Raw genomic sequence first — 15,240 nt, 5'->3', positions numbered from 1 at the left:
GAGTTCTCAAAGGTCAAATCGTTTAACTTTGACCTCTTAATCGCCAAATCTCTGGCCGAAAACCGATCACATCGATTTTCCCAAATCTCAGTACTCTGTATATCAAATTTCGAGTCTGTAGACTAAAAGTGACAGAGTTATTGCGTTGGGAAATGTACTCACACAGATACACCGACAGACAGATACACAGACACGTTCACTTTTATAGATATAATAGATTTCAACTCGAATTTCTTTCGCAATTTCTTATTTAACATTCTCAGAGATATTTGCCCGTCTTGTTAATTATGTTTTATCATGGTTTTACCAATTCTTTATATATTATTACCGACTGAAATACTTTTCGTTAGCGAATATATATAAATCTGTAAAAGCAAGGGCGACGACATATTTTTTTTTACACAGTGGTTACCACTTATCAAGGCCCGGAAGCCGCTCAGGGATAAGGGTTATTGTAAATACCTTACGTTAGTGTGGAGATTTGATGAAGTGATGAAGTGTTTACTTAAGGGGGCGGTTCATTAGGAATTTGTTAACGTTGGACTTGAACACATCCAAGTTGTAGTCAGGTGGGAAGAAGGCAGACGGAACAGAGTTCACAGGCGTGCAGTTCTAAGAAAGAAGCTTTGTTCATGGAATCCACGTTTTGATTTAGGCACAGATATAGAGTGGGGGAAATTTTTCACAGTGGATTCGGCTAGACGGGTGTTTTTCGTGAAAGATTGGCGAGGGGGGACCAGAGATTGAAAATAACGATAAAACAAGGATAGGCTCGCAACGTCTCTTCTGTGGGAGAGAGTTTGCAGGGTGGAGAAAAGGGCATCCCCCACTAAGTCACGAAGTCTATTTTGTACTCTGTCAAGGCAGGTAAGGCTGTTTTTAGCAGCTCCTGTCCAGATATGGCAGCAGTATCCCATCCTCGGACGTACTTGGCTTTTATATTGATAGAGAATTGCATCAGTAGTGAGATATCTTCTGGAGAGGTAGAAGGATCCCACCATCTTTCAAGCGACCTTGGCAACAGACTTGATGTACGTGTTCCATTTCAGATCAGGAGTGAAGGTCAAACCCAGAAGCTTGTCAAAACACGGGGCCTCTCCCAGACGAGAGCACCCATCCCAATTGATGCCAGATGGGGATCAGAGCGTTGATGATGTAAGGATAGGAGTTTGGTTTTAGACGGATTAAAGGTAATCAGCCACGTCTTCCCCCACGTAACCACGCGCTCAAGATCAGAGGAGAGAGAATCAGAGAGAACTTTGTCATTTACCGCCTTTGATGTGTTTCCGTAGATGGTCGTGTCATCAGCATAGATGTCAACGAATGATTTAAGTATGTGTTTAGGGAGGTCATTGATGTAGATCAGGAAGAGAGTTGGGCCCAGGATTGACCCCTGAGGAACTCCAGCATTAATACTGCAGGCCTCTGATTTTTGTCCATCGACCACTACTCTTATGAGCCTATCAGAGAGAAATGATTTATGATTGAGAAAACATTTCCAGTTATACCGTAGCTGGAAATCTTGTGAAGTAGACCCTTATGCCATACCTTGTCGAAGGCATTTGATATGTCAAGAGCAATTGCCCTGGAAAAGAAGCCTTTGTCAAGAGATCACTAATCCTGTGAGATATAACCGTCAGCACATCTGCGGGAGATCTTGCAGAGCGGATACCATATTGTGTTTCACAAAGAAGGTTGTTTCTGCTGAGGTGGTTAACTATTTCTCTATTTAATATGGATTCCAGCAACTTACTCATAACACACAGGAAACTTATTGGTCTGTACTGAGAGGGAGATGACTTATCACCTGAATTCTTAAATAAAGAGCAAACTGATGAGGTCTTTCAGGGAGTCGGAAAGCACTTCTCCTTAAGGCAGCGCTTAAACAGTTTCGTAAGTATGAGAGCAAGTTCTGGTTGAAGCTTTTTTAACACTATAATTGGGATGCCGTCAGGGCCAGTTGCTTTACTGGAATCAAGGTTCTTGATTAGTTTGGCGACCTCACGCACGGATATTTGTATGTTACCTAGCGTGTTCTGTGTTATAGGAGTAAATATGGGGAGTTGATGGCCTTCGTCGCATAGGGTAGAATTAGCTGCAAAGTTCTTTGCAAATAGTTTGGCCTTGTCTGATACTGACGAGATGACCTCTGGTCCACTGATAATAGTTGGGATAGAACGCACACTTCTGTTCAGGATCCTATTTGTTATTTGCCAAAATTGGTGGGAACCAAGCCGCTGATCAGCTATCTTGGATTTATAATATAACATGTAAATATAAGCATCCTGATGTATATAATAATAAGCTGAACAGATTCATGTTCGTGCGTACATTGTTACCTTTTACATTTAATTAAAAAAAATGGAATCATTAGCAAATCATTAGCAAAGTCGGTGATTGATATTAATCCGATGTCGCTAAGGTAAACATTCCGATTTTACCTATTTTAAATTAAATTGTTCTAAAATCAAATTATGCCATCCTGTCAACATAAATTGTACACTTTAAAATAGCTTTATTTCAAAAAGTTACATATGGTTTATTGATTTGAATAATATTTCGCTTGCAATTATTTTTACTGTAAGAAGAGAAAGGATATTCATTTTACTTATTTTTTAGATGAGGATTGCTAATTTTGATTATTTGAATTTTTCGGTCTATTGTATTTTTACTGCTATTTTCACACTGTTTGACGATGTAACCCATGACCTTCCTCGGATATGTCTTGTAAAACTCGACAATCTTACTGGCGAACTCGGGAATCTATCCGGAATTTCGAACGAAACACCTTATTTAATCTAATAGTATGCTTTCGTTACGTCAAGCATAGTCTCAAGCAATTCACAATTGTATTCTTAGTATTACCCTCACTGAGAATTGAACCTTTAACCACCCAGAAGAATTTTACTGAGAACATAATTTTTCCATAGTATTTTATCCACTAACTGAGTTTGACAAAATGTACATAAAGGAGGTGGGAAGTTACATCGGTCGAAACGTTGTGTAAATGACACTGACTACGAGAACACTAGGCCGAATATTCCAAATAATACAGAGTACGTATTGTTTTTACATGAATTCAATTGCTACAATATTTCAATAAATCAGAGAGATATACGTTTATTTCATCTAAATAATATTAGTCTGACAATGGAAATTATTTATGCAGAAGAAAAATGATTCATTTATTATAACATTGTTACTAACACACATTTATTATTGCAAAAAGCAATATCATGGTTAACAGTAAATTATGAGGCGACATTAATCCAGGATGGATTGAGTCCCGCTTTTCGTAAAACAAATGGCGTTTCGCATAAAGACAGATTCCATGATTGAGAAAGTCAAGGGCTCAATGTTCGTCACCAGGAGTACGATGAAATTGACGTTTGAATCAACAATGTCCGGTATGCTTTCAGTTATCTACAATCCCGTCTGTGATCTCAACCTAAGATAACAATAGGAGTTAAAGTCTGGATCTATACGGACGATCCTTCTTTATAGCGGTAAAACCTGGCCACATGAAAGGTGTGGATCTCAAAAGGCTAGAAGTGTTTAACTAATACTGCTTCTAACGTATTCCGCAGGTCCATTGGTATCATTTAGTTTCTAATATACAACCATTCTAGATATTGATGTTGAATTTTCAAAGTTTCCTCCTAGTATTTACTAATTCAGTTTTTCTGCAATGTCATTTAATCTTATAAACATTAAATGTTTTATTTCACTTTTTTTTCTGTTTTGTTAGCGAATGTACCACCTTCCAACCCACACGAAGTGATTCTATATAGAAATAAAGACGACAGCAGTTACCGGAGTAAGTACGTCTTTCTTTTCTTCCTCGTTGGTTTCTTTTATCTGGAATATTTCTGTTTTCTTCGGGCAGCGAAAACGAAGAAAACTTTTTAAAATGAGCGAATCCAAATTAAACATTGGTAACCCGTTTGGCTACATGAAAAGCGTTTATATTCAAAGATTCATCGACTCACTTCGACATATCAGGTGGCTTTCAAAACAGATATCTTAAATCACGAATAAAAGTGAAAGAAAAAGTTACGAATCAAATAAAAAAAAACTTAAATAACGCAGTATAAAAACCAATACAAGAAGAAAAAAAAGCTTACAAAAAGAATGAAATATCTCCATGAGTCTAAGCTTTTTATGTTGGATGCTGGGAACATCAGTGACACCCCCTATTTTTAAATGTGAACTCACATGTTCGTGTTCGTATATATGAAACATTTCTTGATCTAAAGAAAAATGTTATATGAAAATATTTCTTGAAACATTAACAAAAATTACATAATAATATATGTATTTTATTTCAAGCAGAGAAAAAGGTTATGGATTTTTTCGACAAAAATTTTAATTTTCAGAAACTATTGAATATTTTTTAAAATAGTTGAACTTTTGATGACAATGGAAGAAATTTAGGATTTTGAATTTTCTCAGTAGAATTCTCTTCATACTAAAGAGAAATATAATACCATATATATATATATATATATATATATATATATATATATATATATATATATATATATATATATATTAGACTGGGCGAATCTATCTCAAGAATCTAAGGACGCTGAGAATGCAAATAGTGTTCAGACAATCGCTTTCTCCAATCTGTATCCATAATGCGTTTTTTTATTAATTCTTGTATAGATATTTAATTTTTCTTCTCTTTTTTCTTGTTTAAACTTTCTTGTTGTAGACGATTTCTTTTTTACTTTCTTTTTTTAACTACAACAATACAGTTGTTAATGAAAATACTGAGAAAGGATAATTTTCCCGTCATTTTCGATGGGATGGTTGTACACACGTAAAACTTATAACAATCACTAGTAGTTTCTTTACAAACTGAATTACAATTTCGGATTAGGTTAAAAACATTAAAACTTATTGGAACTTGCCATAAAATATTTTGACGAATGGAAATTTTAAATATTTGGTGTTAGGTTTCTGAAATTTTGAGATGATTATTCGTATTATTTGGTATTTTCGGATTACTGTTCTCATTTTAAGTGTTGCTTTGAAAACGTTTCGGCCGACGTATCTTTCGACCTTCTTCAGGTGCATCTTACCGAACGGGATTATTTCTTTGAAATCGTATGTCGCCTGAACTGAGGATTGAACTTTCAGCCTCCAGAAGAATATAATTTTACAACTGAATCTTCTAATCAAGTACGTTATCCACTAACCCATGTGTCCTAAATATAAAATTGCGAATTATATATGTTTTCTATCCGGAACCATAACATGCTATTCCTGTGGTTCCGTTCGAAATTCCGTGCAGATTTACGAATTAAACAGAAAGATTCCCGAGTTCAACAAGATGCACCTGGAGAAGGCCGGATGTTACATCGACCGAAACGTTGTAAAAATAATGCTTAAGATGATAACAGTTGTCCGAAGAATCCAAAAAATACGAATGATATTTTGATGGCAGAATTAAATAAACATTAAAGAAAGCTAATTATCCAAGTCAATTAGACATTACTTCAATCAAATCTGGATAGGTTCATTAAAACTAGTGATGCGACGATTCCAATGTTTTTCCCGATTCCAATAAAGTTACTGATTCCATACTAAATTCCCAATTCCGATACAATTAACGATTCCGATTCTTTATAAATCTCTAAATATTTAACTATATATTTATTTATTACCGATTTCCGTAAAAACACATGGAATATGCAGGTATTTTGTCAAACGTAAAAATACTCTTGTGGAGGATGATCTATAGATATTAGTTTTACTGGTTGTTTAAAAATCAATAAATATTTATTATTTTATCATTACTACCAGCAGTGGAATATATTACTTTAAACAAAATCAGATAAATGAAAAGAATCGTTTTTTGTTTTTTTATTTTTTTTTTTTGCATCGGAAAATAGCCACAAATTTTTCCGATTCGGATACGGATTTCAATATCCCGAAAAATTCCGATTTTTCTGATTTTCGATTCTGATTTCTATTAATCATCTCAAAACTACTTAAAACAAAAATATTCTCTTTTCACAATGAAGCCACGGGTCAATGAATATAGGAATATATTGCGGAAATAATGGAAAAGTTGAAAAAAATTTGAGGAACAATATTGAGGTATAAAAATCCAGAACGGGTATTGCCTGATTATGGGAAGGAAACGTAATCGACAAAAGTTAAAGCAGCATTCACTCTACATATATCCTTACCTGTCTAATATGTCTGGCCAAAGGGATATTGTTATTTGAAGTAGCTGAGTGATCATGATTATAGTGTTCGAGTAACAGCGATAATCACTCAACTCCGATTTCGTAAAAAGAAAAAAAATTATTTTGCATATTTTCAAATGATGCTTTGAAAGCAGGACAGATCAGGGGCACACGAAAATACCCTTATATAAATGTATGTTGCAAGCGTGAAGAACGGCGGCTCTTTTGTCTACTCTCAAGGCAGTTTAAAATGTGTACTTTAACAAAATGGTAATAAATATGCGTGTATTTGCGTGTTTTTCAATTCGTCATTCTACAAAAAAGAAGAATACCAAAACGTGAAACAAAGTTTGGATAAATTACGTAATTCAGAACACGAATGGGTGATTTATGTAAATTTGAAAATGACATTTCTGTTGGAACAACAGTTGGTTAATACAACTTATCGCAGTCGTTTGTACCTGTCGGGCAGCAGCGATAAAGCGCAACGGTGGGTGACGGGAAAATGGGCTTGTTGAGAAACTTTTAAGATTGTTAATCATAACAGTATTAATAAACCAATGTAAGAAATAAAAATCATATTGACGCTCATACATAATGAAATTGAAACTGATAAAACAATGGGCTCGATAAAAACGGATATTGTTTCCGTCATATATACAAAACCTTTTCGGGTTAAACAGTGAAACCCTTAAATCTGGAATATTTGATAGACTGCACATAATAACATTAATCAAAGATCCAACAGTCATGAATTAAAAGAACGATATCGAATTTTCTGCTTGGAAATAATTTGTGAATGCTCCAAATGTTCACAAATTACAAAGTTAACAAGCACCGATTGGCATGACAAATAAAACTCTGCTTGAGAGCTTATCGTTAAAACACGTCAACTTAACATTCACAAACTTCATGAATATTCCCAAAGGAATAAATGATGAACAATAGGCAACTTACTTCTAAGTTGTGGCTTTATATGTCGTCTGTTACGATATTTGACGGGCATTCTCTTCAAGTTCTATATACTTTATTAATTCTCTCCTGAGAATTATATTTGATGCCCCCATCATGCTGTAATTGAACGTTTATAGGAATTATAGTCATGAACAAACAACACGTTTTCTTTTTTATAAATATTATAATCTGTTAGTTTGACATTTAAAAAGGATCAATTTTAAGAACTCGAGAGTTGTGGCATGGGACACGTTGTCAACAGGATTCCGATTTGAAGTCTTTGTGACCGTCGTGAACGGCGTTCAAATTTCAACTTCTAGGGACAGAGTCGCAGTCTAATTAACAAATGTTCTCTCGTAATAATGAATAACGAGAGAGAAAGAGTGAAGGGGATAGAAGCCTATACATATTAAAGACAAAGCGACTAAGATATTGTTATATCGCAAGCCTCAGGTGATGAGTTAACTTGGATTACTGCCTTCGATCTGTAGACGTTTTTCACCCTTATTTTTATAGTATAAACATCTGTTAGCTTCAGTTAAATTTACTCTGATTGACAACACGCTTTGTAGTCGCCATGTTTTAATAACATGTTTTAAATTATGATCGCCTCCATTCGAGTACAAGGAAGGTCGTGCATAAGGCTTTTAAACGCGGAAAGCTTTAGTCCTCTTCATTGTGCCACAACTTTTCTTATGTAATTGTGTTCTCTGTTTCACATTCTTACTATTAGAAGTTTAAGTCTTTTTCCAAAAATATCTTGTTTGATTTTTTTCAGACTTTTACACTTGGGATTAAATACAAAAAGTTATAATCTTGATGCAAAATTTATGATAAATTATGACTAATTTTTATTTTTAGAGGAAACGTATTACGTCAGTAAAATGAAATGGAAACATTTTATCATTGTCATTTGAGCAATTTTATGAAAAGATAATAATAAAAAAAATTATTCCATTTCCGGCATACCAGAAATCTTACTTGATGAATAAACAAAATCAGCAAATTTAAATTATCATAAATTATTCATTAATCACTAACTAATTTCCATTTTTTACCAGGGGGATGTCATCGCTTATCAAGGCTTAAAGGCCACTCGAAGATAACGGTTAATGAGTGCCAGTCAACATCGATAATGGTTAAACTTGAAATTATTATGTGTTTTTGCTTATTATACACATAGCCAATATTTACTATTTTCTACGTAAATTTTTGTTGCAATATCCATATTTTATGGTACAGAATTTTGAAAACTCTTTTTACAAATAGTCTATATAGTTGCCACTCTTCTCATATTTTTTCTAAAAGCAACGGTAATCAGGCTCTATGTTTTAGTCCATTCTTTTCTCCGTTAATTGCATTGTCTATGCAACCTTCAATATTCACCAATTCTTTTTTAAAAAATTTTCCGGCACCCCACTGTCTGCCAAGCTGAAGCCGTTGTCGCACCATCACAATGTTTTATCCCATTACTTGTTTTAAAATTACTTCCATGGAATGTGCCGCGACGAACTACTCCAACTTTGCCCCTTAGCGAAACTACCCCGATCCACCCCACTTAAAGCAAAATTCCATCTCTTCATTGTAGAGGTCACTAAATGCCGGGAGATTTTCTTCTCTACTAGGTCCTTTCCTCGGATTGTCTGCCCGTGGAATTTTCTCTGTTTATTATTCTGCGATACATAAATATAAATATAGACCCTATCACAGTAATTTTTTACACTTCAGTGGTAATGTGCTTTGTTTGGAGCAAAATAAAAGTAAAACTGTATTTATAAACAGTCGACCATTTCTTTACCTTCACTAAATATTCTACTTGTGCTTATTAGTGTTCCTTACTCATTTGTGTTTTTTCGCTGTTTCTATTAGTATCATTGTGTATAGTGTAGGCACCGCCAAAAATGGCCGAAAAATCAAGTTGTTGTTTTTTAAAACGAAATTACATTTATTAAAATCCATTATTTCTGAGTAACTTTTTTTTTCAGAAAGATTAAACCCTGAATTTTATCATATAGAAAGCAGAATAATGTAAAACTTTTTCTACTATTTTTAATTAAATTTGAAATGTTAAATTTTCCCCAAAAGTTAACAATTGGCGTTTTTTGTTTTGCATAAAAAACGTATATAAACAGTTAAAAAAAAAGGTTCTTGAAAGAATTAATTTGTTTATTTCTTGTCTAACTAAGATTTAAGGTGATTTTCTATGAGAATATGCAAAAATATTATAATTATATTTCAAATAATTCCACTTATTCATATAGGCAACCAGTTACTTCGAGTCGATTTGATTACTCTGTTTCAAACTTTGCATTTGTTCTTGATAAAAAGCAAACTACGGAAGACCAAAAAGCCAAAAAAAAAGACTTATTTTTCAGTGACGAAAATTTCAATGTATTATTAACGCTGAGGCTGGCCAGTACCAGATGGGTGACCATTTGTGTGAGTTTGGTTTTTAATGTTTATGTGTGTGGGGGGTCAGGCTCTCCAAAATGTGGAGGGGGGCAATATAAAGCAGAATAAAAAAATTATTTCAGCGCGTTTGGTCCACCGTAGTCGATAGGCGGCAAACGTTTCCAAACTGGATCGAAAAAATGATGATATTTTTAACACAAAGGGCACAATATTTATCGAATTTTTTTTGTATCGATTCTTCAAAGCATGCCCTGTTTAATAATGGTCATGCATTATTCGGCTCGATAAAAAGAAATTGTTAATTTTTTATCAAAGATTTTAAAATGGCTTTTTTCGTATAAATATTTAAAAAAAATTTTTTTGTTTTGCTTAACTTAAATTAATTATTTTACTTAACATATTCACCGAATTTCACACTTCAAAACTCAAAAGCGGGATAATTAAACACAATCGAAGTTCTGATATTCAGACATCAAAATAAGGTATGCAAACAAGTTTTTTTTTAATCTATAATCCCGTCCCTTACAACAACACAATATGCTTTGTTCAGTTTCAGATGATTATTTTAATCATATTTGGAACCCCCTCAAAACAAGGGGGGAGGTTAAGCAAAAATATATATATATATTGTTTATGAAAAATAAGTACACTGTTATAAAGTTCATTCTTCTCTTAATAATCGCTGAAAATTTCGTATTGATTGGATAATTACCTGATTTTTAGTAGATTTTTAAAAAGACGGTCCGTCAAAAAGTACTTGCCTGCCCCCCCGCCCCCAGTTTTGGCGGTGCCTAGTATAGTGTCAATTATCTTCTTGAATTCAATTTCTCATAAACTTTTTCGAAATGTTTTAAGTGCTCTACAATTATTGCGATAACAATTTTTATTTCCATGTATTAAATTTTAATTCAAACAGATTTTCAACATTATTGCTAAATAGATAATTCATCAAATCGGTGTTAATTTCTAACAACTCCGTAACTTCCATAAGTTATCAGTCTATGTCTTTTGTAAATGACAGTTGAAAAGTCTGTTTACTTTAGCGAATACATCTGATATTCATATCCGTTCCGATATTTTATTTAATTAGGCACACTTCACGATAAACACCGGTAAAATTTCATTGGCTAATGAATAGAAATGGATAGTCAATGAAAACACCATTTTGTTTGCGACAAATGGGAATATTGCTAAAACAAAATGAGGTATTTTCTTTTAAATGATACCCATATGGGTTTTCGACTATGCTGAATACGAAAATCGCATTGAAATTTTGCAGAAATAATTAGTTATCGAGATATAAAAAATTGTATTATGCATTGTATTCTTCGGCGGCCATCTTTTTTACGCGCGTGCAGTTATAGATGAGTAGATTTGTTTATGGCGTGCACGCGCGTAAAAAAGATGGCCGCCAAAGAATACAATGCATAATACAACTCTTTATATCACGGTGAGTAATTATTTCTGAAAAATTTCAATGCGATTTTCGTATTCAGCATAGTCGAAAACCTTTTAAAGGTGTCATTTAAAAGAAAATTGTGGAGGTGGACCTAAGCTAAAAAAAATACCCACAATGATGTAGATGAGAAAGACAATGGACCATCGCGTTGTACACTTGTAGAGCCAGAGAAGATTTTCAAGAAGAATAAGTTGCTGTAGAAGTAAGGAGTTTAATAAGGAGTTTGTCGCTTTGTCCGCCATGCTTGTTTAGAATCGCATGTTGTCTGTCTGTCGTTCACGTCTTACTCATGTTTAAGCATAAAACGAATAAAGCATGCCTATTTATTTTCCTGTCTACAAAGTGAAGATCGGTTTTTAGTATTAAGATAATAGAGCTCTACCAAAAAGGGATTCCTTGACCAAAGATGTCTCTGTCTAGAAGGAGTTATCATTCGTTGAGTTATTCTAAACTTGCAGTTATAATAAATTAAACGTGTCCCTTCTTTTTGCATTAAGCTTCCTACGCAAACAACTGATATTTTCAAAAATGAGAAAAAATGTCTGAGACTATGGTTTGCAAATAATGGAACACTTCATAAAATCTTTGGAAATGTTTCTATCAACACCATCTTGAAAAACATCCAACAAATTTCACGTATTATTAACTTCGTGGTATTCTTTAAAAAAAAAACACCTTTTCTGCTCAGCAAGTTTTCTAGTCGCAAAGTCACGGTCAAAACACACGATCAGAACATAAGGGAAACGGATGATTGATTACACCTGCAGTGGAAATCGATACAAGTCGACATGTTCAATATTGGGTTTCCATAAATAAACGTTCGCAGACAGTGTCAAGATAGCAGTTCATCGGCGAACAAATGGGTACAATGTATATGGTGGGCGGGGGTGATAGAAAAATAATATTTTCCGACTGGCAATAAGAGGAGCGAAGAAACCAGTGAAATCATTGGAACAGTTGTTTTTAATGCTTAAACGTATGTCTCTTAGTCATCAAAACGTATTTATTTGTAGACCCACACACGATACACAACGGGCCTGAAACTCCTTGGGAAAGGTGCTTAACCCACACTAATCCCGAAATCCAATTATAAAAGCAAATAACTAAGAGAAAAAAGCTCTGAAGTAAAATACGCGTAAAAAAGAATAAGCTAAAAAAAAAGCGATTGATCATTTCGGTTATCATAACTAATCAATTGATTTGAATTGAAAACCATACATAATTCAATTCTGTTAGCTATTATAATCAACCTTATTAATCTTTACAATTATATTTTTTAAAAAACTATACTTACGTTTTGTTAAGTGTAAAAATAATCTGAAAACTCCTTTATATCGTAATTGTAAATAATTAAATTCGCTTAATTAAAGTGAGGCAGAGTTACGATATAATTATATATGTGTGTGTGCATGTTGTGTATGGATGTATGTTGAATGTATGTGTACGTGTGTGTGTTGTATTTGTTTGTTGTATGTGTGCGTTGTATGTGTGTGTTGTATTTGTGTGTTGTGTGTGCGTGTTGTGTATGGATGTATATGTGTTGAATGTATTTGTATGTGTGTGTGCTGTGTGTATGTGTGTGTGTGTTTGTTTGGATGTGTATGGTTTTGGCTAGCTTGTTTTTAGATATAGTGTTCGTTTTCCTACTGGTGTAAAAGCTGGCTGCCGACCACTTTCTGAATAGCTTTCACGCTCTTGTTGCTTTCCCGATGTCTCAATAATGCGGATATTTGTGTTAGTGGCACCTAACATAAACAGGTGTGGACGACTTGGTAATTAGTCGACTATATTAAAACTCTGACGCCTCGAAAACAATATTCTGCCTGGCCATTCTAATCAGAGATCTTGGGAAGGTTGAAATATACCATTTCCTCAGATTATATCAACCTCAATCATTGAACAAACGTCTATCTTCCTAGATCTACTAGAGGTAGTTATTAAGTCGGTATAATTATATACAATCGAAATTATTCAATCATAATATTCCTTATTATTTAATTAATTAGAATGTTTATTAAGATGAGTATTATTTATTCATTTCTTTATTGCAGACTATTATTCTCATCTTTTAGTTGTTGTTTCACGACGTTTCGGCCAACTATTCCTCTGGCCTTCCTCAGGTGGTAACCATGACGGGATAGAAACTCCGAATCTCTTAACTGCATTTTCAGCAATCTGAACTTCCATAGTTGTTCCTTTCTAAATAAATGAAAACACAACGCCAACAAGGAACACTAACCAAATATGTAATTTTCGATTGTTCAGACTACTAGTCTTATCTTGGGGGATATTCTCACAATATTTCGTCCCCCCTCCCAGCAACCAGACCCTAAGCCGTTGTTTAGAGGACTTGCTCTCTGTTGGCTGACGCATAGCCCTGTGCAGTTCTAGAAGGTCCACTCTCTCAGCCTTTACTTGCTCACCCTTTGAGAAAGGGTTACTTTATTGCTGATCGCCTGAGGCGCCCCTACTGATGAATGCCGACGGGTTCCCTCAGATATTTTTGATGCCCAGAGTGCTCTGCATCTACAATAAAGAAAAATATGTATTTATTTTGTAGAGCGGTGTTAAAAACAAAGAAAGCCATATAATGTTATGAGCATAGTAAAAAGGTACACAGTAGTGATCCTCATTCAATCTCGAACAACGTCGGGGTTTCCTGCTAACATTTAAAATGTTGTAAATGCATGCACAGATAATAGTGATTCATTCTGTTTTTTATATCGTTGGAGTTAGGGTTAGGGTTAAGGTTGATTTAAGATACATTTTCAACACAACAGGGATATTTTAAGTATAACGACCCCTTCGATTAAAAGTGGTATTGTTATGTCTACACTCGACTCGCGAAAAATAGGATAAACAGAGTAGAATCAACAAAGCATAACTAAAGATTGAAACTTCTCAGAAATGTTGATGGCATTGCCTTTAATTTGTTAAAATGTATATCTTAGACATTTTGTAAATTAAAAATAATAGCGTGTTGTACCTGTTCAAATATTATACCTTATATTGAATATTGAATGGATCCTTTTTTTTTTAATTGCGATATATTTTTTTTTGTTGTTGTTCAAATCGAGTGAGCCTTGTTGGTAGTTGTACTTCTCCCAACCCTAACGTCCTTTGTCTGACTAGAGAACGATGGTCTACGTCTATTACAGAGATGAGACACTGCCAATAAAAAATATTTATTTCCATTTTATTTATCTCACTTGGTTATCTCCCTTGATTACCCCTCTCCTCCAACGTGATCTCTTTCTCGGTCGTTTCTTACGTCTGCATGCAAATGATATCGGCCATTTTGAATAACACCCCTCGAGTCGAGTCTCGAAGAAATTAAATTAAGATTCCTACAGCGCCATAAAAGCTATCCGATTCTGCTTTTATTTCTGATCAAGTAAAAACAATCCGAGTTAAACACGTGGGCCCCGATCGCAAAGCCATTGTGTTCTTGTCAGGTGTGAAACAATACACGGATATTTTACGACCGTTTACTTATGCGCATTGGGAAATAAGATTGCACGCTTAATCAGCGTATTACTGTCACTTTTTCAGTTCATAATAATTTATTCAGTTTCGTTGCAAGTTTAAATATGTTCACTACGTGGGAATGCTCCACAAACGTTAAAAGATATGTATAATAATAAAAGATATGTATAATTCGTTTTAAATCATGCCACCCGGCGTTGCGTGGTTGTAAAATACGATTTAATATGACATTTAAATTCATGCAAATTCCGTATATCTATATAATTATAAAACGGGCGGCCTCTAGTATTATTAAAGAGCTAATCTTCCATTGATTATTATATTGTACACAATGTATAGTAGAGGCCCCAGCGAGGCCCTGTCGTCGTCGTCGTCGTCGTCGTCGTCGTCGTCGTCGTCGTCGAGATCGGTGGTAGCCGCGGCGACATGCATTCGTATCTGAATATAATAATTCCAAAGTCAAATACAAAAAATAAGCAGAAGAGAAAGCTTTATGAGTTTCGTAAGAATTTTAGTCATTATCCGCAAGGTGATCCCTTTTTTATTTGTAAAAACTAATTTTGACTCTAAATAGTCGGAGGCATTGATCACATTGTATTGGGGAGGTTGTTGCGTGTGGTTGGCTCTAATGGCCCTGTGTTGCCGTTTGGTTATTAGATTGTCTCTTCTATTTCTTGTACCCACTTTGCATCTGTTTCGCCATTCATATCTGTTGTTCAACGAAGTTTC

General features: G+C 34.4%; 1 protein-coding gene across 3 annotated transcripts in view; it reads left to right on the top strand.

Moving 5' to 3' along the window:
- LOC145259675 (regulating synaptic membrane exocytosis protein 2-like) overlaps positions 1-15,240 on the top strand; it is a 602,608-nt gene that overhangs the window by 379,524 nt on the left and 207,844 nt on the right. For all 3 annotated transcript variants that reach the window (XM_080117339.1, XM_080117347.1, XM_080117356.1), the window contains one exon: positions 3,749-3,817. In XM_080117339.1, coding sequence (XP_079973465.1) covers positions 3,749-3,817 — 69 coding nt within the window. The remainder of the gene's footprint in view (positions 1-3,748; positions 3,818-15,240) is intronic.

Source organism: Euprymna scolopes, chromosome 3, assembly GCF_053919585.1.
Source record: "Euprymna scolopes isolate OS-2025 chromosome 3, ASM5391958v1, whole genome shotgun sequence".
Taxonomy (NCBI): domain Eukaryota; kingdom Metazoa; phylum Mollusca; class Cephalopoda; order Sepiida; family Sepiolidae; genus Euprymna; species Euprymna scolopes.
This window is presented reverse-complemented; position numbering and strand designations above follow the sequence as displayed.